We start from the raw sequence: 25,960 nt of genomic DNA on the forward strand, positions 1-25,960 counted from the left end.
GAGGATGGTCACCTAGGCACTTTCCTGCCACATGACCAGCCATGGTTACCAAAACCTACCACTCCAAAACAGACGCCAGACGCACGTCCTCAGTCTTGATGTTGATGTTGAGCATTCTGACATCTGCCTGTCTGCTCATCTCGCCCCGGTGCCCTGAGCCTACAGAGTCACATCATTCACCAGTTACTGTGTGCACATTCCAAGGGCTTAGTTCTCAGCTTATCCCAGCTCGGCGCCATAGCTCCAGGCACTCCCAGAGACCGGCAAAGACAGTGAACCAGGCCTGCTCGCAACAGAAACGCGGGCTGTGGAAATGCTTGGCCTTTCCCCCTGTCTCATTTAGAACTCTCAGTAAAGCCATCTGGGCCAGATTCCTTGCTTCTTCATTTAAAAACAACAACACTGAGCTGTAAGCAGTGATGCCCACGTATTTCACACGTACAGCCTTCATGAATCTGTCTACGTGGCCATGCCTGAACCACCACCGCTTGAACGAGAATATAAAACCTTTCCAGCACCCAACAAGCTTCTCTTGTGCCCCTTGTCACTAGCGCCCAAACTGTTCTAATTTCTATCATCACAGATTAGTTTTGCTTGCGTTTGAAATTTACATAATACAGTGATACATTATAAAGTCTTAAGTATAAACTTTTTTTTTTTTTTTTTTTTTGAGACAGAGTCTCGCTCTGTACCTCGGGCTGGAGTGCAGTGGCGTGATCTCGGCTCACTGCAACCTTCACCTCCTGGGTTCAAGTTACCCTCCTGCCTCAGCCTCCCGAGTAGCTGGGATTGCAGGTGCACACCACTATGCCTGGCTAGTTTTTGTACTTTTAGTAGAGACAGGGTTTCATCATGTTGGCCAGGCTGGTCTCGAACTCTTGGCCTCAAGTGATCTGCCTGCCTCAGCCCCCTAAAGTGCTGAGATGACAGGCGTGAGCCACTGCGCCCAGCCTAAGTATTGCCTTTTTTAAAAAAATTTAATTATGCTTGTTTTGAGATGGGGGTCTCCTTATGTTTTCCAGGTTGGTCTCCAACTGCTGGAGGATCCTCAAGTGATCCTCCTACCTCAGCCTCCAAGGAGCTGGGGTTTAGGTGCTCTCCACTGCGCCCAGCTCTGAGTCTAACCTTTTTTGCTTAATGTTACATTTGTAAGATTCAACCACGTTAGTAATTTGTGGTCAGTACTTCATTTTTCTCATAGCTGTATGTATGTTCATTACTGGAATACAGCATTTCTCCCCAATAACTGTACCAGTGCCCTTTGCCTGCTCTGAGGAAATTCCAGCTGAGTTTCATTTCCACTGACAATATTAAGAGATGCCTTTTGTGAGGGCAAATTTTTAACTGCTTTATCAATTTGTTCTAGTCTTACTGGTCTATTCTGGTTTTTTTCTGCCTTCTCTAGAATCAATTCTGTGAATTTGTTTTGCTGGAAGATAAATCATTTATGTAGATTTTAAATTTCATCATTACGAATATGACAGGTTTTGATATGCCATGTTTTCATTTTGCATATTAAACATAAAACACATCAAAATCAAATTGTATTAAAAGCTTGTAGCAAAAACACAAGTCCCCTGACTCACCTGTCTCACTTCCTCAGACTCTTTTAGTATTTATATGTCTATGCCTTTTTTTAAAAGATGGGATCTTGCTATATTGCCCAGGCTGGTCTTGAACTCCTGGCCTCAAGTGATACATTGACCTTGACCTCCCAAAGTCTTGGAATTATAAGTGTGAGACCCTACACCTGGCCCATTTATGCTTTTAAAAAATATGTGAATTGGCTGGGCACGGTGGCTCACTCTTGTAATCCAAGCATTAGGAAGCCCAGGAGGGCGGATTGTGGTCAGGAGTTCCAGACCAGCTTGGCCAACATGGTGAAACTCCGCCTCTACTGAAAATATAAAAATTAGCCAGCTGTGGTGGTGTGCACCTGTAATCTCAGCTACTTGGGAGGCTGAGGCACAAGAGTCACTTTAACCTGGATGGCAGAGGTTGCAGTGAGCTGAGATCATGTCACTGCACTCCAGACTGGGGGACAGAGTAAGACTCTGCCAAAAAAAAAACAGGGGGATGGGGGAGGACCTTTCCAGGCTGTAGTCAGAGAGGGAGGATGTGTCTATCGCCAGAGAGTCGCAATATTGGTGGCTTTGAAGATGGAGGAGGGGCCACGAGCCAAGGAATGTGGGCAGCCTCTAGAACTTAGAACAAATGAGGAAATGGGTTCTCCCCAAGAGCTCCAGAAAGGAATGCAGCCCTCCCAACCCCAAGATTTGAGCCCAGTGAGACCAGTGTCACACTTCTGACCTACAGAACTGGAAGATAATACATTTGTACTTTTTTTTTTATTTTTGAGATGGAGTCTCACTATGTCACCTGGGCTGGAGTGCAGTGGCACTATCTTGGCTCACTGCAGTCTCCATCTCCCAAGTTCAAGGAATTCTCCTGCCTCAGCCTCCCAAGTAGCTGGGAATACAGGCATGAACCATCACACCTGGCTAATTTTTGTATTTTTAGCAGAGATGGGGTTTCACCATGTTGGCCAGGCTGGTCTCGAACTTCCAACCTCAAGTGATCTGCCCACCTCAGCCTCCCAAAGTGCTGGAATTATAGGCATGAGCCACTGTCCCCAGCCCATTTGTACTTTTTAAAGCCACTACATTTGTGGTGGCTTCTTAAAGCAGAAGTAGAAAAACAATAGAGAGATCACATTCCTTAACCATCTCTACAACCTCAAGCTTCCCGGGAGTCTCCCTCCAACCTTGCTGGTCTTTCTAGTAATTGTGGTCTCCACTTAGAATATGTGACTGGTGATGAATCCAGCTCTGGCCTGCAGAGGGGAGTTCCCACCGACCTGCTTAGCAAGGCTTGTCTCTCTCACCAGTACCTTGCTGGTGGCCCTGGTGGAGGGGTATCCTCTGGTGGGCCTTCTGCCTCACACAGCACGTTCATTCCAGCATGCCCCCTTCACTTACTCTCTTTAGTCTTCAACTCGGTCATTTCAACTCCACTGATAAGTGGGTATCATTTTCTCTAGGCTTTTCTTTTTTTTTAATGGAGTTTCACTCTGTCACTGAGGCTGGTGTGATCTTGTCTCACTGCAACCTCTACCTCCCAGGTTTAAGGGATTCTCCTGCCTCAGCCTCCTGAGCAGCTGGGATTACAGGCACATGTCACCACACCTGGCTAATTTTTTTTTTGTATTTTTAGTAGAGATGGAGTTTCATCATGTGGACCAGGCTGATCTCAAACTCCTGGCCTCAAGTGATCCACCCACCTCGGCCTCCCAAAACGCTGGGATTACAGGTATGAGGCACCACACCTGGCCTTTTCCAAGCTACTTAGAGCTACCTGAGCAGTATTTTTGCTGTGTCTCCTGGGTTCACGGTTTAGGTGTTAAATCCCATGTCCCAGGAAAGTGTCCAAAGTCAACGAGTTACTGTATATCCAAATTCCAGCCTCCTTTATGAAGCACTTTCAAAATCTATCCCAGGAGCACCCCGCCACTCCTGCTCACACATGCCAGCTAGCTCCTGCAGTTCTTCAGCGGCAACAGCAGGCATGATTCTACCCTGGGGGGCTTCCGTATAGCGTCTGAGTATAGGCAGCACCTGTGAATAGGATGGAACTCTCTCCAGTTAGGTGACATCATAGGGTAACGCTGAGGATGATGCAGATGCAGTGAAGGTTTCAAATCAGTTTACTTGGAATTAATCAAGAGGGAGTTTATTCTAGCTTTATTCTAGACCTTTTTTTTTTTTTTTGAGATGGAGTCTTACTCTGTCACCCAGGCTGGAGTGCAATGGAACAATCGCAGCTCACTGCAACCTCTGCCTCCCGGATTCAAGTGATTCTCCTGCCTCAGTCTCCTGAGTAGCTGGGATTACAGGCACCCACCACCACGCCAGGCTAATTTTTGTATTTTTTTTTTTTTTTTTTTTTTAGTAGAGACGGGGTTTTGCCATGTTGGTCAGGCTGGTCTTGAACTTGTGACCTCAGGTGATCTGCCTGCCTCAGCCTCCGAAAGTACTGGGATTACAGGTGTGTGCCACCGCACCTAGCCTATTCTAGAACTTTTAAAGGACTCGACCTAATCAGTGAGGCTTTAAGTTCTAGAGCAGGTGTGTCCAATCTTTCCCACGGCCACCTTGGAAGAATTATCTTGGGCCACACATAAAATACTAATGATAGGCCAGACGCGGTGGCTCACACCTGTAATCCCAGCTCTTTGGGAGGCCAAGGCAGGTGGATCACGAGGTCAGGAGTTCAAGACCAGCCTGGCCAACATGGTGAAACCCCGTGTCTACTAAAAACACAAAAATTAGCTGGGCGTGGTGGCAGGCGTCTATAACACCAGCTACTCAGGAGGCTGAGGGAGGAGAACTGCTTGAACCCTGGAGGCAGAGGTTGCGGTGAGCCAAGATTGTGCCACTGCACTTCAGTCTGGGCAATGAATTGAGACTCTTGTCTCAATTAAAGAAAAAAAATACTAATACTAACAATAGCTGATGAGCTTAAAAAAAAAAACCTCATGTTTTAAGAAAGTTTACAAATTTGTGTTGGGCTGCCTTCAAAGCCGTCCTGGGCTGCGTGCAGCCCGCAGGCCGTGGATTAGACAAGCTTGTTCTAGATTCAGAGATGTTCCCTTGCTGGCTTTAAGAGGAAGGGCTATGGAAAGAAATTCAGGGGGTCCTAGGGCTGAGAGTGGCTTCCAGCTGAAAGTCAGCAAGAAAGAAGGGACCTCTGAATTCTGCTACGCTCATGTGAGCTTGGAAGGGAACTGAGTTTCAGATGAGACTGCAGTCCCTTGATTTCAGTCTGTGAGATCCTGAGCAGAGCATCCAGCTAAGCCACGTGGACTCCTGAACCATGAATACTGAGATGAGTTTTATTTTGTATTTATTTAGCGTCAGGGCCTTGTTCTGCTGCCCAGGCTAGAGTGCAGTGGTGTAGTCAGCTCACTGCAGCCACAAACTCCTGGGTTCAAGTGATCCTCCTAAACTCCCAAGTAGCTGGGACTTCAGGCATGCACCACTGAGCCTGGCTAATTTCTTATTTTTTGTAGAGACAGGGTCTCACTATGTTGCCTAGGCTGGTCTCAAACTCCTGGCCTCAAGTGATCCTCCCTTCTTGGCCTCCTATGTAGCTAGGACTATAGATATGTGCCACCACGTCCAGCTCATTTATTTATTTTTTGTAGAGATGGGCTCTCCCTGTGTTGCCCAGGCTGGTTTTGAACTCCTGGGCTCAAGCCATCCTCCCACCTTAGCCTCCCAAAGTGCTGAGATTACAGGGCTGAGCCACTGTGCCTGGCCCTTTAAGATGGGAATTTCTTCAAGTTACTGTGTAGTAATGTGTTACCACAGTAGAAAACCAGTACCAGTGTATGGTCGCTTTCTTAGCCCCAGCCTGTCCCCAGCTGGGTGACGCTGGGCTTCAACAACAGTCATGGGCCCGGCAGCCAGGAGAGGCAGTGAGGGCCGCTGCTGAGGGGTGCCTGTGGCCTTCTTGGGAGAGGCTTCTACAGACTTCCGGCACAGCAGAAGCGCTCGCCTTCCTGTGGAGAGGGAACTGCCCTCTGCACCCTGCAGAGTTTGGGCTGGAGCACAGAACCAGGGGCATCCGTTCACATGGCTCCACTTTGCAGAGGCCAGGTTTTCCTTCCCCCGCCCCTGCCCTTGGCATAAGGGACCTGCGGGGGCTGCGTATTCAGTCTCTGGAGCTCTGAAAACTCCTGTTAGGTCTCTGGCTGACTGCACTGTGTCTGCCCTTCTGCTACACATAGGAGTTTTTTTAACCGATACACGATAATTGTATATGTACATATTTGTAAGGTATGTCTGATATTTTGATGCATAAAATGCTTAATGATCAAATCAGGTAACTATCCATCACTTCAAACATCTATCGCTTCTTTGTGTTGAGAACATACTAAATCTTCTATTTATTTTGAAATATTCAAAAAATCATTCATAACTATAATCACCATATTGTGTGAACACTAAAACACTAAAACGTATTCCTTCTACCTATTTTTTTTTTTTCCTTTTCCTAAGATAAGTCTCACTCCGTCACCCAGGCTGGAGTGCAGAGGCGCAATCTCCACCTCCCAGGTTCAAGTGATTCTCCTGCCTCAGCTTCCCGAGTAGCTGAGATTACAGGCACCCACCACCACACCAAGCTTATTTTGTATTTAATAGAGATGGTGTTTTGCTATGTTGGCCAGACTGGTCTTGAACTCCTAACCTCAGGTGATCCACCTGCATGAACCACCGCGCTTGGCTTAACCCAAAAGGGAAAACCACACACTGTATGGGTCCTTTTTGCAACCATACATCTGACAATTAGTATCAAGAGTATACACATGGGACAATTACAAATCAATTACAACCCAAAGAAGAAACAGGCAACAGCAATTCACAGCAGAAACCAGGATGACCAATCACCATGTGAAAAGATGTGCAATTTCTCAAGAAACGAGGGAAATGCAAGTTAAAATCGCAACCGTATTGAAGAACATTTGTAAAATCTGCGGGTGCCAAGGAACGGGGAGCATGCGCGCGCCATCAACACTCGCAGACGCGTAAAGAGAGATCCCCCCACCGATCAACCGCTGGAGGGCCGTCGGCGAGAGCTGGAAGCTGAAGAAACAGCCTTCAGGCCCAGCAAGCCCACTTCCATTTAAATGCTCAGAAGTTTAAATTCTCACACTTGAACAAGGACGCACGTGCCAAAATGTTCACTGCATCATGATTTATGAGAATAAAAAACTACCCAAATAGAGTCTATACAATGGGGCACAGTGCGGCAATTCAAATAAATGAACTAGAACTTCATGTATCAACATGGAAAAACCAAGTCGCTAATGTTCAATCTTTACAAAAGTAATTTAGTGCCATGAAGCACATCGCAACGATTTCAAAACATTCAAATAATGCAGAAAATGTGCTGAGACCACAATGCAATTAAGGTAAAAACCAGCAACAAGAGGTACGGAGTTTCCTGCTGGGGTGATGAGAATGTTCTGGAACTAGATGGTGGAGATGGTCGCACATTGTGAATGTCCTGAATGCCAGAATGTACCCTTTAAAATGCTTCAAACTATAAACTGCATCACAGTTTTAAAAAATCTTTGGCCGGGCGCCAGTGGCTCATGCCTGTAATACCAGCACTTTGGGAGGCCGAGGCGGGCGGATCACAAGGTCAGGAGTTTGAGACCAGCCTGGCCAACAAAGTGAAACCCTGTTTCTACTAAAAATACAAAAAATTAGCTGGGCATCATGGTGGGTGCCTGTAATCCCAGTTACTCAGGAGAATGAGGCAGGACAATTGCATGAACCCAGGAGGTGGAGGTTACAGTGAGCCAAGGTCGTGCTATTGCACTCCAGCCAGGGCGACAGTGCAAGACTTCATCTCAAAAAAAAAAAGTTAACAAAAAATACTTAAGAAAACCCCATATTTATAAAATAATACTCTTCAGCTAGGCATGGTGTCTCACACCTGTAATCTCAGCACTTCGAGGCCGAGGTGGGCAGATCACTTGAGCCTGGGAGTTTGAGACCAGCCTGGGCTGGTCAGATCTTTAGCAGATGGTGAAACCCCATCTCTACTAGGTTACCTCTCAGCTACATGCAATGCAGGCTCCTGGGCCTTGAGAAGAGCTGATACGGAGATGGCTGGCACCGTCTGAGTGGAGCGTAGAGATGTGAGCGTTGACAGGTTAAGTTCCCAGCTTGCCTAGCAGTCCGGTTGTTAGTAAGTGAATGTCCCTGCCCTTAGGAAATACACACCGAGGAATTTGAATCAAAGGGGCACGGGCTTAGGACAGTTCAGGCTCCAATGTCCCCAGGGCCAGGTCCAGATTCAGTTCCAAGCTAAGAGGAGCTTCCACTAACTTGGCAGCAACCTGTGAAGCCAAGGGTTTGTGCCAACCCTCCCTCCCTGAAGGGCAGACCCCAGACCTGGGATGGCACCGGGGAGCCCCCGAGTGCACAGAATGGCTCTTGGCTCAGAGCCTCGGCTGCTTCATCCGAAGAGGACGACGCTAGGCCTCCGAGGCTGCCCTGTGGCCCTGAGGCTGCAAGGCACTTCCTGACAAGGCTCTTCCCCGCTATCTGAACGAGGCCTGGGCAGGTCTGAGAAGCAGAAACCCCGCCTGGGGCCACCACCTGGGAAGCGCAGGCCTGTTTCTTGGCCTGGGCTGACTCCAGCCCTTTGCCCCGGTGGGAGCAGGGTGGCTCCAGTCGGCTTCGACCCTCCAGGGCACCCCAGATCCTTCTCAGTGGGTGGGGCAGGGGATCTGAGACCTTCTGGGCCTGAACTCCAAGCTGGGTGGGGCCGAAATCCCCAGCCTGGGCCGAAGGCTGTTTGGGCTCCCCTCCCCCATCACCTAGAGAAAGAGTCCAAAGACAGCCTCAACCGCGGGCCTCATCTGCGCGGGAGGGGCGCTGCCTCGCTGAGAGGGCCACAGAGCCTCTGAACACCCCCTCCCCACTGTACAGGGGCTTGTGGGGACAGGGAATGACAGGCCTTCATCTGCCCCCAGGTGGAAGGGCTCAACCGCGGCTGCTTCTGGAAGCGTCGTGGGTCCCCCCGGCTCTCATACCTTTGCCTTGCACCTGAGCCCAGGGCAGGAACAGGAGCAGATCCAGGAGACCTCAAGATAGCGTGAGCTAGGAGCCAAGACCCTGCAGCGCCTACCTGGAGCCAGGAGGAAAGCCCAGAGGCCCAAACTTCTGCGGGCTGGGCAGGACGCCACGGGCCTCGGGAGCCCGGGCCAACACGCTTCCCAGGAGCCACAGGTGCGCCTCATTAGCAGGCAATGCACTACCCTGTGGGGCAAATCAGGACCTAAATTTGCTCAAGGAAGCACACCCCCATCCCTCGGGGCCCTAGACTAGGCCCAGGGCAGGGTCAAGGGCAAAGCTGTCCTGCAGAGCAGCAGCTCCAGGCTGTACCCTTTGGCTGTGGAGCACCAGTGCCTGACACAGAAATCCCATTTGGGAGGCCAAGGTGGAAGGATCACTTGAGTCCAGGAGTTCAAGACCAGCCTGGGCAACATAAAAGACCCCATCTCTACAAAAAATTTAAAACTTAGCTGGGCATGGTGGTGTGCACCTGTGGTCCCAGTTACCTGGGAGGCTGAGGTGGGAGGATCACTTGAGCCTGGGAAATTGAGGTTGTGACGAGCTGGCTCGTACCACTGCGCTCCTGCCTGTGTGACAGAGCAAGACTCTGTCTCAAAAAAAAAAAAAACCCACACGCAGCACAGGCTCGGGGTTCCTGGGCGCCCGCTTGATGACAGCTCCTAATGAGCTCACCTGTCTCCCTCCCACATCCCTCCAGAGGCCTCCCAGCAATGCCAGTCCGGCTCTGCCCCACCTGCCCAGTGGGCTGTCCCCACCCACTCTGAAGTCTTCCTTTGCTCACTGTTTTCTCTTCCAGCTGCTTCAACTGACACTGGCCCAAAGGGTTAAGAGCTTGGAGTTCAGCTTCAGAGACACCTCTGCCTGGAGCCAGCCCCGCAGGCACCAGGACCAGGCAAGCCCCAAACGCACTAGTGAGCAGAATGGCCGCTTTTCAAGGTTCTGTGTTCTCCCACCTGGGGCTCGGGACCCCCACAGTTTTGCTTCCTGACCCTGGCAATCCAGGGCCTTCCTTTCACCCTCGTGGAGGCTGGGCCTGCCTAGAGAACCCCTTCTGGCCCACTGGCCCTGACTGGCCCACCCGCCCTGCTCAGGGGCCACTCCCGGAGACCTTCGGGACCTGGTTCCTGTTCCTCCGCTGCCTCCATAGCCAACCTGGCCTCCTGCTGGAACTCAGGAACTCCCAGGTGGCCAGGCCCCTCCCTGAGACTCCCAGCATCTCAGGGTGAAGTCTGCCAGAGGTGGGGCTCTGTGCAAGTGAGAGACCACCATCCCTCCCCGCAGCACCCAGGAGAGGGTGGGGACAGAGACTGGGGGACAGGTGCGTTTATTACCCACAGCCAGTTGCACAGCGCCAATCACTGACCCCGGCATTCATCAGACTTTCCGAAGGGCTGAGGGTCCTCAGGGCCAGCTCCACGGCCCAGCCCCACCGCCTGCCCAGCACCAGGACCCTGGGCCTCGTCATTCTGACCCAGTCCCGCTCCTGACCTCTGACCTCAAGGAAAAGACAGACCCCACCAAGGGCCTATCCCACTGGATCTTCATGCCAGGCACCAGGCCCCCAGGAGCACAACTGGGGTGTGCCCGAGTGTCACTCAGCGCCCCCCACAACACACCCCCAAGAGGCCAGGCCACTCATGAAGAACACAAGGCACTGTTGTAAGGAGGTAGCAAGTCCCAGAGGTGGAGCCGACGGCGGTCGGGGACCTCGTTCCCACGCGGTCTGATCTGGGTGGACAGCGCTGAGCCCCTCTGGCTGTCCAGCCTCTGAGTCGGGGTTGGGCTAGAGGCCCTGGGCTCCCACGCCTTCCCGCAGTCCTGGGCCAGCCTGCTGCGGGCTCAGCTCCGGTAGCTCCTGAGCAGGTGCCCGGCGATCACCAGCCGCTGGATCTCGCTGGTGCCTTCGTAGATCTCGGTGATGCGGGCATCGCGGTAGTGCCGCTCTGCTGGCATCTCTGTCACGTAGCCCATGCCGCCCAGGATCTGGATGGCCTAGATGGGAACAGGGGCTCAGGAGGGAGAAGACACCCCCACCATGGGGAAAGCTGGAGGAGGGGTAGCTGACCCCCGGGGCTCACCGCCCATACTCACCTGGTGGCTGATGGCGGTTGCGGCCTCCGACGCAGCCAGCTTTGCCATGGCTGCCTCCTAAACATGGCGGGGGCGGTCAGAGCCTTCCCTTGAGGGGACTCCCCACACCTGTTCACAGCCCCTCAGCAAGGGAGGCCTGTGGAGCCTCCCCACAGGGCTGAGGAGCGGAGACCGCCCTGACCTCTCCCCTATCCCTGGGCCCACCACATTCTGGGCCATGCCTTGGGGACTCCCACGGGCACCTTGATGAAGGGCTTCTTGTTGTCCTTCAGCATGGCGGCACGCCAGGTCAGCAGCCGGGCACTCTCCAGGGCCAGGGCCATGTCTGCCAACTTGAACTGCAACAGCCCCACCCCACGCCACAGGTCAGCAGCTGCCCCTCCAAGGACAGGAGGGAGGGGGAGGAGGACGGACAGCGGGGAGGAGGCCACACTTCCCGCCCGATATCTGGCCTCTAGGCCCAGCTCCCAAAGCTGCCACCATTACCTGGATGACCTGGAGCTTGGTGAGGGGTGCCCCGAAGGCCATGCGAGTCTCAGCGTAGTTCACAGCACAATCGAGGGCAGCCTGGGCAATGCCCAGGGCCTGGGAGGCGATGCCGATGCGGCCCATGTCCAGGGTTTGCTGTGAGAACCGCCCTGGTCAGTGACTGGCCAGCAGGGCATGGGCCTGGACCCAAGGTGCCATCCCAGCCGCCGCACTCACCATGGCTATCTTGAAGCCCATCCCTGGCTCCCCCAGGATGCTATCCTTGGGGATGTGACAGTCCTCAAAGATGAGGCTGGCCGTGGACGAGGCCCGGATGCCCAGCTTGTCTTCTTTCTTCCCCAGCGTGAGTCCAGGCGTTGGCATGGGGACCAGGAAGGCACTGATGCCCTGAAAGGTCCCGGACAGGCGGGCGGTTTCCCAGAGCTGCCCCTCAGCCACACCCTCACACCAGCACACTCGACACCAGTGAGGTCCCCTACGAACTTCCCTCGGAGGCCCCAACACCCTCTGCCAGCTTCTGGGGAAGGCGCAGACTCCAGTGGCAGGCCAGGGAGGGACACGGACAGCCCCACTTGCCCCAGAGCAAAAACAGTTCCAGCTGGGCCAAGGAGAGAATGATCTAGAAGCTGGACGGCAGCCCAGGCTCTGGGGGACGCCATCTCTGGGGTGTCTACCTTGTTTTGCAGGGCTCTGTCCGTGCTGGCAAAGACCACGGTGGCCGAGGCCTCCCAGGAATTAGTGATCCAGGCTTTGGTGCCATTCAGGACCCACGAGTCACCCTCGGCCCGGGCGGTGGTGGAAGCGGCTCCCGCGTCACTGCCGTTCCCTGCCCTCACACAGACTCAGGGCTCAGCACAGGTCCCACCCCACCCGACCTAAGGGCACCACCTCTTCCCCTCCACACCCCCTGCTGATGGGCATGAGACCCTATGACTCGGGCTCCAAAGATGAGGGTCCCAAAGCTCTCAGTGACTGGCCCAGAGGGCAAAGGGGCCGTGCAGGAGCTGGGTGTCCTAAGCCAGGGGACCCTGAAGCCCATCTTCCTCCCAGCACCTCGGAGGCAAGAGCGCTCACCCTGCCAACCACAGGGGAGCCTCCCCTCCGGCCTCCGAAGCAGTGGGCAGTTGGCCCTGCTCCTTCCTCTCCTCCCCATCTGGGCCTGTCGCCCTAAGGACAAGTGAGGGGACAGGGCAGGTACCTGGTTCGCTGAGTGCAAAGCAGCCAATTTTGTCACCACTGGTGAAAGGCGTGACCCACTTCTGCTTCTGCTCCTTGGAGCCAAACTTCAAGATGGGCCCCAGGTAGAGAGACTGGCGGGACGGCGGGCAGCAGTCAGAGGCCCCCGGCCCAGGCACACCCTGCCCACCTGCGGGCTGCACCTCAGGGCCTGCTCTCTCCAGGGCCTACCCAGTCGGACCAAGGCCTGTGACGTCTCCAGAGAGATCAGGGCTGGGAGCCGAGGCCAGGGCCTCCCTGCTCACAGGACCCTCCCTCACCCGTGTGTCCCAGGGGCCTGGGAGGGGACTCACATTGTTGACACTCATGATGACTCCGGTGGAGGCGCAGCCCCGGCTGATCTCCTCTGTGGCGATGGCGTAGGCCAGGTAATCAAGGCCGGCACCGCCAAGCTCCTCGGGCGCATCCATGGCCAGAAGCCCCAGCGCGCCCATCTTCTTCACCTGGCCACAGGGAAGGACAGTGTGGCATGGGCAGCTGCTGGGGGCAGGCCCACCCTCCCCAACCCCAAACGCTCCTGCCCCCAAGGCAGTTCCTGCAGAAACTCAGGCCATGTGACCCCAGCCACCAACAAGGGATCCCCAAGTCCAGATGCTGAAGGCCCACCACTCATTCAAGCCGTCCTGGCCGCCTCTGCGCCTGCTCCCCGCTCCATCCACAGCCACGGCAGCGGCAGCGAGCAGGCAAAAGGCACAGGATGCCCTCAGGGAACTCAGAGGTAAGGAGCAGGACAGCCTGAGCCACAGACCTTCCTCAGGCCCCTCCACACACCCACACACACAGCCTCCCCACCACAGGCCTCTGCACACACCGCTTCCTATGTAGTGACGCCCTCCATCGGCTGGTTATCGCCCCTCCTTTCCTGCCGATCACAGCTCAGGCCTCGCTGCTCTGGGCTGCCATCCGCAGCCTCACTGAGTCAAACCCTTCAGTCACTCTCCTGCGGCACCTCCGCAGCTGGAATTTGTCAGGGATGAACATGCTTGTCTGGATTAATGTCTTCTGCCCTCACTATGAAAGCAGAGACTGCGTGTGCTCCTGCTACATGCCCAAGGCCAGTGAGAGAATGGATGGAGGATAAGAGCTTAGAATTCTTAATTTTTAATAATAGTAATAGTTGGCCAGGAGCAGTGACTCACACCTGTAATCCCAGCACTTTGGGAGGCCAAGGTGAGGGGATCACTTGAGGCCAGGAGTTCGAGACCAGCCTGGGCAACACAGCAAGACCCAGTGTCTACCAAAAACATAATGATAATAACAATAATAATAATAGTATTATAATAGTATTACTCTCAGGCAAGTAATGTGGGAAATGTGGACTGCAACAGAACCTGCCTAACTTCAAAAAGAAACAAGTAAAAAAATATAAAAATGAGCCGGGCATGGGGGCATGCACCTGTAATCCCAGCTACTAGGGAGGCTGAGGCAGGAGAATGGCTTGAACCTGGAAGGCAGAGGTTGCAGTGAGTTGAGACTGTGCCACTGCACTCCAGCCTGGGTAATAGAGCAAGAGACTCTGTCTCAAAAAAAAAAAAAAAAAAAAAAAGGCCAGGCACAGTAGCTCACGCCTGTAATCCCGGCACGTTGGGAGGCCAAGGCGGGCAGATCACAAGTTCAGGAGTTTGAGGCCAGCCTGGCCAACACAGTGAAACCCTGTCTCTACTAATAATACAAAAAAATTAGCCAGGCGTGGTGGGGGGTGTCTGTAATCCCAGCTACTCCAGAGGCTGAGGCAGGAGAATCACTTGAACCCAGAAGACCATGGTTGCTGTGAGCCGAGATCATGCCACTGCACTCCAGCCCAGGCAACAGTTCAAGACTCCGACTCAAAAAAAAAAAAGTATTTTATTAAGGAATGCCTCTGATGCTAGACAATACTCTACCAAGCGCTAGAAATATGCAGGTCTCCAGTTACTCAGGAGGAGGCTGAGGCAGGAGAACCGCTTGAACCTGGGAGGCAGAGGTTGCTGTGAACCGAGATTGTGCCACTGCACTCCAACCTGGGCGACAACAGCAAAAACTCCATCTCAAACCAAAAAAAAAATGTTCAAAGAGGGTGTGGTAGGGCAGGCCTGTAATCCCAGCACTTTGGGAGATGGAGGTAGGAGGATCACCTGAGTCCAAGAGTTTGAGAACAGCTTCACCAACATGGCGAGACCCCATCTCCACAAAAAATTAATAAAAATAAAAATATATGAGCCAGACGTGGTGGTGCACACCTGCGGTCCCAGCTACTTCAAGTGCTGACGCGTGAGGATGGCTTGAGCCCAGGAGGTCAAGGCTGCACTCCAGCCTGGGCGACAGAGCGAGGCCCTGTCTCAAAAAACACAAAAACAAAACAAAAAGAAACGTGCAGGTGTCCCAGACTCACGGTCAGGCCTAGGCGCGAAGCTCACCGAGAGCCTCTTTCTCTAGCCTACCAGCAAAGCAGCACGAGACTGAACGAGCTCGAGCTGCCTCCCTCTCCAAACACCTTCGATCTCCCCAGACACCAAGACACGCCTTCCTCTTCACCCCCGAGCTCATTGGTATAAAACCCTGGAATAAATGGGGCATGACTCAATCGCTCCATAACGCCATCTCATCCACAGAAACACAGTGGGAACCCAGATTCCCAGAAGGAGGGTAAAAGGATGAAACTCCTTTAGGTTCGTTCAGTTCTTCATACTCGCCTAAAATGCTTGGTCACACGTCCCGACAAGTAGCAGAATGAGGGTGACCCTGTATTCCTCTTACAGATGAGGGAATGCACATAGAAAGGGTGTGGGCATCGGTGGCCAGGTCTAGGCCACCAGGAGGCAAGAGAGAACCCCAGCCTCCTCCTCTCTACACAGCACCGCCTCCCTTTGGCTAACGAGACACTTCTCACTGAGCTAGAATCAAAAGTTACAGAAATTCACGATCCCCACACCCGAAAGACCTCGCTAGCGTATACCGTTGCCCTGAGTTTCCACCCAGCTCCTGTCCTCCCTCCTCCATCAGCGTTTCCTTTTAAAGTGTCTACCAGCCGGGAATGTTGGCTCACGCCCGTAATCCCAGCACTATGGGAGACCAAGGCGGGTGGGTCACAAGGTCAGGAGTTCCAGACATGGTGAAGCCCTGTCTCTACTAAAAATATAAAAATTAGCCGGGCATGGTGACGCATGCCTGTAATCTCAGCTACCTGGGAGGCTGAGGCAGGAGAATTGCTTGAACCTGGGAGGTAGAGGCTGCAGTGAACCGAGGTTGCACCAATGTACTCCAGTCTGGGTGACAGAACAAGACTCTATCACGAAAAAAATAATAATTCTAAAAAAATACTAAAGCATCTGCCTCTGTCTGTGAAAGGCATGGCAGTCCCACTTACTCCCACTCCCACTCTGGTGCTGAGACAGCAAATTTCAAAACAGAGGAGCGCCGCTCTAGGGCAGCACCACGTGAGAGCACGGCCTTCCCCACCCGATTCCTGAGCCTGGATGCAGTCACCTCACCCCATTTTATCAGTGTGACAGGGGCTGTTCCCCAGGCTTTCTCACTCTGAAATTTATCTCTAGATTTCAGGCAACCTACTGTGGCCAGCCACAGGAACATTCTAGAAAAAAACTGGGAACGAAAGCAATAACGGGGGTCATGTGCACTTGTTACAGGACCTCTGAAAAAGAGACAGGGAGGGAGACCAGCACCGAGGGAAAGAAAAAGGGGTGGCAGGAGAGGGAGGAGATGAGATCATCAAAAAGAAGAAACCCAAAATAAAATTAAGCGGTGGCTCATGCCTGCAATCTCAGCACTTTGGGAAGCCGAGGCAGCCGGGTCACCAGAACTCAGGAGTTCAAGACCATCCTGGCCAACACGGTGAAACCCCATCTCTATTAAAAATATAAAAATTGGCCAGGTGTGGTGGTACATGCCTGTAGTCCCAGCTACCTGGGAGGCTCAGGCAGGAGAATCGCCTGAATCTGTGGGGCAGAGGCTGCAGTGAGCCAAGACTGCACCACTGCACTCCAGCCTGGGCAATACAGCGAGACTTCATCTCAGAGAAAAAAAAATTAAAAGCAGCCAAGGGAAAAAAACATGGGTTCGGGTTTGTTTATCCATTGTCTCTGAGGGATGTAAGTTGATGGTAATTGACTAACAGCAGTCAGGCCCCCCTCAATACTTCAGTATTTTCTACAGAGAGAGGCCTGACCTTCAGAGCTATCTCAAAGGGTGACCTCCTAGAGCCCCCTCCAGTGGTCACTCTTGGTCCGTGGTGTCTGTCACCCAGCAACCCGGACCTGCACCCTGAGAAGAGGAACCGCACTGATGAGGCTGAGCCTGGTGGTCTGCAGACTCCCAGAGAAAATGTAAGAAGGGGTAAGACCCATTTCCCAGCAGTGACAGACAAGGCAAGCCTGCAGTTACCTGACGCCTTTGTATCTGGGAAACAGTGGGTCCTTCACATATAAACAATGTTTTAAGTTCCTTTTCAAACTCATTTTTAAGGCCGGCACAGTGGCTCACACCTGTAATCCCAGCACTTTGGGAGGCCGAGGCGGGCAGATTGCCTGAGCTCAGGAGTTTGAGACCAGCCTGGGCAACATGATGAAACCACGTCTCTACTAAAGTACAAAAAATTAGCTGGGCATGGTAGCGGCTGCCTGTAGTCCCAGCTACTCAGGAGGCTGAGGCAGGAGAATCGCTTGAACGTGGGAGGCGGAGGTTGCAGTGAGCCAAGATCGCACCACTATATTCCAGCCTGGATGACAGAGTGAGACTGTCTCAAAAACAAAACAAAACAAAACAAAACAAAACTAATTTTAAAAATTAAATTTATCTTGACTATGCCTATATTCACTACAGCCAAAACTAGCCCGCCCGTCTTCCTTCCCTCCCTTCCTTCCTTTCTTTCTTGAGACAGGGTCTTGCTCTGTCACCCAGGCTGGAGTGCAGTGGCACAATCATAGCTCACTGTAGCCTCAACCTTTTGGGCTCAAGTGATCCTCCCACCTCAGCCTCCTGAGTAGCTGGGACTGTGGGCTCACATCACCGCACCCAGCTCATTTTTGTATATTTTGTAGTGATGGGGTCTACCTATGTTACCCAGGCTGGTCTTGAACTCCTGGCCTCAAGTGATCCACCTGCCTCGCCTCCCAAAGTGCTGGGATTATAGGCAGGAGCCACCACACCTGTTTGTCACCTCCTCTGGACCTCACTCTGGTACGTGTGAGCTGCGTGTTAGATGATCAGGACATTGAGGACCTGGTAATTAACAGGCATACAATCTGTTTCCATTCTATAAAACTCAACAGACACTTTTTGACTGTGAAACACTAACTAACGGCAGTGTCATGTAGGACAGGAAGATACGCCTACGGACAAGACCCAGTCCTGCCCTCAGGAAGCTGACTGTGGGAAGTCGCCGTGATATCAGACACGCAATAATGAGAGAAGCACAGCTAGAGAATTACTATTTACAGATGAAATGCCTGGAACACAGAGAGATGAATTCCGGTTGGGAGAAAGGAGAGGAGGCGGCCTTCGGAAGAGGATTCCAGAATGAAATTAACAGGAGGAAGCCGGCGAAAGGGAAGGAAAAATGGGGTATGCCTCTAGCGGTTTCTGCGTGGCTAACTGGGTCAGCCTGAACACTATCATCTGGGATTGGGCTGGAGGAGGAAAAGCAGGTTTAGTGCCTGTTACTTTATTTATTTTTATTATTTTTTAATTTATTTTTGAAATGGAGTCTCGCTCTGTTGCCCAGGCTGGAGTGCAATGGTGAAATCTCAGCTCACTGCAACCTCCGCCTCCCAGGTTCACGTGATTCTCCTGCCTCAGCCTCCTAAGTAGCTGGGATTACAGGCATCTGCCATCATGCCCGGCTAATTTTTGTATTTTTGTAGAGATAGGGTTTCACCATGTTGGCCAGGCTGGTCTTGAACTCCTGACCTCAGGTGATGCATCTGCCTTGACCTCCCCAAGTACTGGGATTACAGGCATGAGCCACCACACCCAGCCTCACCTGATACTTTAGTTACTCAATAATAGGCCGGACGCAGTGGCTCACGCCTGTAGTCCCAGTACTTGGGGAGGCCGAGGCAGGCAGATTGCCTGAGCTCAGAAGTTTCAGACCAGCCGGGCAACATGGTGAAACCTCATCTCTACTAAAATACAAAAAATTAGGCAGGCATGGTAGCACACACAGTCCCAGCTACTCGGGAAGCAGAGGCGGGAGAACCACTTGAACCCGGGAAGCGGAGAGTACAGAGAGCCAGGATTGTGTCACTGCTCTCCAGTCTGGGTGACAGAGCGAGACTGTCTCCAACAACAACAAGAAAAAAGAAAGAACTAACTAAGCACCTATTATAGGCTGGAGGTGGCTCAGAAGTCTCTACATGGCTCCTCTAATTACCAGGGGTCTGACTTTCCAGCAAGAAATTTAACCTGACTTTAGATTCCTCCTCTGGAAACTGGAGATAATTGTCTACCTCACAGTGTTGTCTCGAAAACGTAACGAGGTGGCCGGGTGCAGTGGCTCACGCCTGTAATCCCAGTACTTTGGAAGGCTGAGGCAGGCAGATCACGACGTCAGGAGTTTGAGACCAGCCTGATCAACATGGTGAAACCCCTTCTCTACTAAAAAATAACACAAATAATTAGCTGGGCGTGGTAGCATACGCCTGTAATCCCAGCTACTCAGGAGGCTGAAGCAGGAGAATTACTTGAACCTGGGAGGTGGAGGTTGTGGTGAGCCAAGATCATGCCACTGCACTCCAGCCTGGGCGACAGAGTAAGACTCCCTCTCCAAAAAAAAAAAAAGAAAGAAAGAAAGAAAGAAAGAAAATGTAAGGAGTTAAATACATGTTTAAGGCCAGGCGCAGTGGGTCACGCCTGTAATCCGAGCACTTTGGGAGGCCGAGGCAGGTGGATCAATTGAGGTCAGTTGTTCGAGACCAGCCTGACCAATATGATGAAACCCCATCTCTACTAAAAATACAAAAATTAGCCAGGCAGGGTGGTGGGCACCTGTAATCCCACCTACTCAGGAGGCTGAGACAGGAGAATCACTTGAACCTGAGAGACAGAGGTTGCAGTGATCCAAAATTGCGCCACTGCATACTCTAGCCTGGGTAACATGAGTGAAACTCTGTCTCAAAAAAATAAATAAATAAACAAAATATATATGTTTAAGTACCGGGAATATAGTCACTCCTTAATGTTAGCCATCAGTATATAGTCAGTTTGAAACACTGACTATATCATTGGAATTTTGCAAACATGCCGTATGATCTATGCATGTCCAGTCTCTGACCCTCCTGCCCACTTTCGCCCTGAATTCCCTTCTGGAACTGGGAGTACTGTGCCACACACGGTGCCAGGGATGAAAGCAAAAAGCCAACAGATTTCAATCCTCAGTTAAGAGAAGCAAACCCTGAGGAATAACCTGTGTATCCCATCAGCCACCCAAACCAGAGTCCAGTTTTCGTGGAACAGCATAAAGACCAGAAGATTGGGTGCTACTCCTCCCTAGCTCTGCTGAGCCAGCGCTGAACCTGAGCCAATTCATACAACTGCACCTGCGTCATCTACACAAAGAGAGTAACAGCAGGACTCCTGATAATCTGATGAGATTACAGACATGGGAAAACCCTGTAAAAGATAGATGGGATCACGCTCTCAGCCACCTTTACACGTCTAGCAAGTCCTTACTGAGCAGTCCCCGCGGGCCACAAGGGAGTGGCAGGCTGGTGTCCTGAGGTCTTCCCTCAATACCCATTTCTGCCATGATTTGGAGGAATATCTTGCAACTTTCCCAGCCCCAGAAAACAAGCAAGAGAGAACTAGTTCAGTGTAGGTTGGCAAAAAGTCTTCCTTCTATTGTCAGCTTTCTTATGCAGAGCAAATCTATGCCTGTAAATCTAGTGATAATCTGGGGAGTTACAGGAGAAATACATCAGGCAGTCTGCCATTCTGCAGGAAGAGTCCTAACGCACAGCCGTGTCTCGAACAGTGGTCTTGGGGGAAGTGCCCCTACACTGTTCCTGCTTTTCTACGGCCTATCTGCTGATTTTTCTTCTATTTCTGCTTCTTCTTTTTTTTTTTGAGACAAAGTCTTGGTCTGTCACCCAAACTGGAGTGCAGTGGCATGATCTCAGCTCACTGCAACCTCTGTCTCCCAGGTTAAAGAGACTTTCCTGCCTCAGTCTCCCGAGTAGCTGGGAACCTGTAAAGGCAGCTGCCACCACGCCCAGCTAATTTTTGGGTTTTTAGGAGAGACAGGGTTTCACCATGTTGGCTGGGCTGGTCTTGAACTCCTTGAACTCCTCAAGTGATCCACCCACCTCAACCTCCCACAGTGCTGGGATTACAGGCATGAGCCACTGCACCCAGCCTCTTTCTTCTACTCACAAAGATGTTGGGTTTTCTCACATCTCCACTAATGGAGCTAAAAGGTGAAGGGAGTGCCAGCCAAGGTTACTAAGAGTAACGTGTGTAGTACTAGTGTGTGTGTGCGCGCGCGCGCACGTGTGGAGGATGAAGGGGTAGCTAACTCTCCACAGTAGCATTCCCCACTAGAACAGGGACTCCTGGCCGGCCAGCTGGGCCTCTGGGACAACCAGGTGAACAGGGGATGGAGAAATGCTTTAGAGCCAGACAGCCTTGGGCTATGAATTCTAGTTCCACAGACCAATAACCCTTTGGAAAGTCACTTCACCTCTCCAGGCTTGTTTCCTCAGCTCTAATGAAAGTAACAATAATAGTATGACTGGCTACCATTTTTCAAGTACCAGGCATCATGAAATTGGCTCTCTCAATCCTTGTAATCATTCCAGAAAGCAAAATGGAGATGAGATTAGATTAGGTAGGGACTTCCTTAGGATTAAATGGGATAACACAAGTGAATAAGATGTTAAATGTCTAATACCTGAAAGTTGCCGAACTAATTCTGGCACCCAGAATGTCACTCGCCTGCTCAGCTTGAGCTCTGGGGTATCCCACAGTCCAGGCACCATGCCCAGCAGCACACTGAGCACACACGATGCATTAAGCTGGAAGAGTGGCCCCCAAGCGTGTAAATGGGGGCAACTCAAGAGCTCCTCAGACTGCAAAACAGGCAAGAAGGCCAGGCGCGGTGGCTCACGCCTATAATCCCAACACTTTGGGTGGCCAAGGCAGGCGGACCACCTGAGGTCAGGAGTTTGAGACCAGCCTGGCCAAAAAGGCAGAACCCCATTTTTACTAAAAATACAAAAATTAAAAATAATAATAATACAAAAATTAGCCAGGTATGGTGGCGCATGCCTGTAATCCCAGCTACTCGGGAGGCGGAGGTTACAGTGAGCCGAGATTGCACCACTGCACACCAACATGGGCAACAGAGTGAGACTGTCTCGCCGGGCGTGGTGTCTAACGCCTGTAATCCAAGCACTTTGGAGGCCAAGGCGGGCGGATCACCTGAAGTTGGGAGTTCAAGACCAGCCTGACCAACATGGTGAAACCCCGTCTCAAATAAAAAAAAAAAAAAAGAGAGAGACTGTCTCAAAAATAAATGAAAAATAAACTAAAATTAAAATAGAAAAAAAAATAGGCAAGAAGAAGAGGCCAGCAAGGTTTGACTTTTCACAAATCATTAATTAAATATCTACTGAATGTTTATACCAGATGCTGGACATCTTGCTAGTCAGAGGGTACAGCAGTAACATCTTCAACACGTAACTGTAGATAGACTGAATGCAAATGGAAGAATACAGTGGCATGGGAGGGAGCGTACTGATGGGAAACTCTGGTTCCCAGGGCAGAAAACAGTTCCAGCAGGCTGGCCACAGTGGCTCACACCTGTAATCCCAGCCCTTTGGAAGGCCAAGGCAGGTGAATCACCTGAGGTCAGGAGTTCGAGACCAGCCTGGCCAACGTGGAGAAACCTTTTCTCTACTGAAGGTACAAAACTAGCTGGGCATGGTGGCGAGTGCCTGTAATCCCAGCTACTGGGGGCTGAGGCAGGAGAACTGCTTGAACCCAGAAAATGGAGGGTGCAGTGAGTCAAGATTGTGCCACCACATTCCAGCCTGGGCAACAGGGCGAGAGTGCATCTCAAAAAAAATAAGTAAATAAAAAAGAAAACAGGTCAAGCAGAAGCTCTGTAGTTGATGAGCTCCATGACCTTGGGTACATTACGTAAGTCATTCACAAGTTTGAGTCCATGGGGTACCTACTAATAGTATCTTTGGCCGGCACGGTGTCTCACGCCTGTAATCCTAGCACTTTGGGAGGCCGAGGAGGGTGGATCACCTGAGGTCAGAAGTTCGAGACCAGGCTGGCAACATGATGAAACACTGTCTCTACTAAAAATACAAAATTATAAACTGGTTATTCTAGTTTAGACAAAAAGAAAATGAAAAAAAAGAGAAAAAATAAAAATAAAAATAAAAATAAAAATACAAAATTAGCCAGGCATATGCCTATAATCCCAGCTACTTGGGAGGCTGAGGCAGGAGAATCACTTGAACTTGGGAGGTGGAGGTTGCAGTGAGGTGAGATGGCACCACTGCACTCCAGCCTGAGCAACAACAGTGAAACTCTCTCAAAAATAAATAAATAAATACATAATAATAATAATAATAATAATAGTGCCTTCACCTCACAGGACCATTTTGAGGAACAGATGAGATACTCCATCCCAACAACAGTGCCCAGCGCATGCCAAGCACCCTAAAAGCACTATTACACTTAGCACAGTGTCTGGCACACAGTAAGCAACTGACCATCCACCGCAAATTACTGCTGTCCCGGAAGTTAAATCCTGGCTACTGGCCACACGCTGGACAAGGGAAACTTCCAGAGCATTTTCTGGGTTCTAGGCTCTGCTCTGAGGTTCCTCTACTAGAGTCCGGGTGCCCCTGGTTGTCACTGCCACCACTTGTCCAGGAGCAGAGGGCAGACCGCCATCATGGGCTGCTGAGGTTGCACTCTCACCTGAGCTGCTGGGAAGAGATGTTCCTTGTCTACCTGGGCTGCAATGGGAAACAACTCCTTCTCGGCAAAGTCCCGGCATGTCTGACGCAACATCTGGTGTGTCTCAGGCAGTTCCACAGACTGGTAAATGGTGTGTAACTGCCGCCAGTCCCTAGGATGGAGAGCTGTCAGCAAGGGCAGAAGTCAGTGGAAGGAGAAGGCACGAGATCTCGAAGAATACTAGTGGCCCACTGACTCAGTGGTTCTCCACCAGGGAGGATTCTGCCCTCCAGGGGACATCTGGCAATGTCTGGAGACAATTTTAGTTGTCACAACTAGAGGAGGGGAATGCTATTGGTACCCAGTGGATAGGGGTTAGGGATCCTGCTGAACATCCTACAAGGCACAGAACAGCTCCCACAACAAAGAACTGTCGCCAAAGAACTGTCGGCCCAAAACGTCCACGGCTGCCACTGAAAATCCCATATTAACTGAATGCTTAGTATACTCACTAGACATTTCCACACACTCCATCCTTCAGTCCTCAGTATAATGCCAATAGTAATAAGACCTCAGATCTGTGGCCTGAGGCAAGGGTTTTAAGCTTCACTGAGCCTCCTTTACTATAACAAGCGGAGGACAATAGTATTCAGCTCCTAGGAGTGGGAAGATTAAAGAGAGACTAACTAGCACTTAGCACTCAGTAAGGGTTCCCCTTGTAATTCAGGCCGGCAAAGGAAGCCCTGGCCATAAGTGGCACAGTTGCTACAGCTGGAGACACATAAGATCGTTAAGGTACTGTATTAACCAGCAAGAACATTTATGGAGCACCTGTTACATGCCAAGCGCAAAGTGCTTTACACACCCTGTGATTTAATCCTCCCAACATCTCTGATTTTCCCTGTGGACATTTTACACATAGGACAAATGAGGCTGAGAGGGCTGCCTTGCCCAAGGTCACAGATGCGGATCTGGTTCAATCCCAGGCCTGGCTCCGGAAGAAGGGCATACCCTGAACCTCTGCCGGGGGTGAAATGAGGGGAGGGAGGTGTGGATGCAGTCGTAAGAAATGGGCTGGCGGCGGGGGTCAATCGAGGGGTAGGGGTCCGTGCCGGAGCCAGGGATCCCTGAAGGGCCGGGCTGGGCTGGCGCGAGCAGCAGCAGAACTGGGGCAAAGGCCGCGCGCGCTCCTGGAGGGGGCTCCGCCTACCAGAGGCACGGGCAAAAGCTGGCGGTCAGGACCTCTGCCTGCTGGGCCAGGCGTGGGCCGCAGCCCCGCTGTGCGGAGCCCGAGCGCACTCACCTCTGCGAACAGGGCCAGAGGCCCGGGCGAGGAGTGCGGCGGCCATGGGCGACAGAAACGGCCCTGAGGTTCTCCTCCGCGACTTCCCGCAGCTAGCGCGCGGTTCCGGACTGCAGGGGCGGGACTCGGGGAAGAGGCCACGCCCCTGGGGCCGCGGGGGAGGGGCCGGGGCGCGCTCGTGCCCCGGGGGCGGGGCCTCCAGTAGTCCCCCGCGAGGCGAAACACCCACGCTGCCTGCGCGAGCTGGCTGTTGGTGCCCTCATTCGTTAATCAAAATGCCAACAAAACAAAACTAAGGACAGAGCCTCGCAGAAAGGCCAAAGAGGTCTTTTTAAATAAGATGTCGATCTTCGGCTTAAAACTTTGTTGGCTTTGTCGGCGGGCCCACCTCTCCTAAAATCCAATTCTATGGCTTGAAAAGCCAAGACCTGCCCTGTCTATCAGGGCCCATGTCCGCCGTTCCCTGGTTATTGTTGCTCAGCTCTATGAGGTAGCTCTTCTCTAAGACCCTTAGCTGGTTCGTGACACGGGGCTTCTGCGATCACTGTTCCCCTTGTCTGGAGTGCCCCCTCTTCATTCAGGTGTCGTGGAGGCCTGCCCTGACCACACCAGGCCTCCCCCACCGGCTATCTTTTGTTCTGTTTATTAAAGGCACTTTGCATCTGAAATTATCTGCTCCCCAACTTGCTCCAAGAAGCTTAAGGACTTTGTCTTGCGTTGGTGATCAGTATTTAGGCCCCTGGAGTTGGGTTGCAAGGGAAGGAGCTTTCTTTTCCCCAGAGGCTAAGGTGGGTGGAACTGTTCTCTGTTCCACTTCAATCCTGTCGACCTCACTCCCGATTGGGGCAGAGCCACACTTTTGACCCCTAGCATCTTCATCAGGATGCCTTCGCCCTGCCCAAGAAACTATGCTGATTTTACTTGTCCCATAAAGGTCTTATCTTGCACAAATGTGATTCTGACTCCCATAGCGCCTGGCACCACCCACACCCTCCCAGGAACCCACACATCCCTCCAACTGCCTTTCTTTCCTAACACTCAGCCAGGCAGGCATCTGTTCCCAGCATTGACCTATTTGCCAAAAATTCTGTCTCTTCCTCTTGGAGGAAAGTAGAAACCTCGGTTACTACCTCCTAGAGGAGAGCCAATCAAAAGATACAGCAAAGTCCTTAATGTGTTACCTTTCATTTTAAATAATGCATTTAAAAGAAAGCCTCTAAATTCTCAGTACTTTAATGAATGGCTGTCGTTGGCACGTGCTCTGAAGGCTTCCTCACCTTTC

At 51.8% G+C, this 25,960-nt stretch overlaps 1 protein-coding gene across 1 annotated transcript; it reads right to left on the minus strand.

Annotated features, from left to right (window-relative positions):
- Positions 1-9,959: 9,959 nt before the first annotated feature.
- ACADS (acyl-CoA dehydrogenase short chain) lies at positions 9,960-24,788 on the minus strand. Its single transcript, XM_012468947.2, has 10 exons — positions 24,679-24,788; positions 23,397-23,560; positions 12,761-12,910; positions 12,430-12,541; positions 11,906-12,057; positions 11,448-11,618; positions 11,229-11,366; positions 10,985-11,080; positions 10,743-10,799; positions 9,960-10,643 (listed from the first exon to the last, which is right to left on the minus strand). Exons 1-10 carry the CDS (start codon positions 24,722-24,724, stop codon positions 10,491-10,493), a joined length of 1,239 nt encoding a protein of 412 aa, XP_012324370.1. The 5' UTR covers positions 24,725-24,788; the 3' UTR covers positions 9,960-10,490.
- Positions 24,789-25,960: the final 1,172 nt, after the last annotated feature.

This window comes from Aotus nancymaae, unplaced genomic scaffold (genome assembly GCF_030222135.1).
Source record: "Aotus nancymaae isolate 86718 unplaced genomic scaffold, 86718_ANA_hifiasm-v0.15.2.pri h1tg000021l, whole genome shotgun sequence".
Classification (NCBI taxonomy): Eukaryota; Metazoa; Chordata; class Mammalia; order Primates; family Aotidae; genus Aotus; species Aotus nancymaae.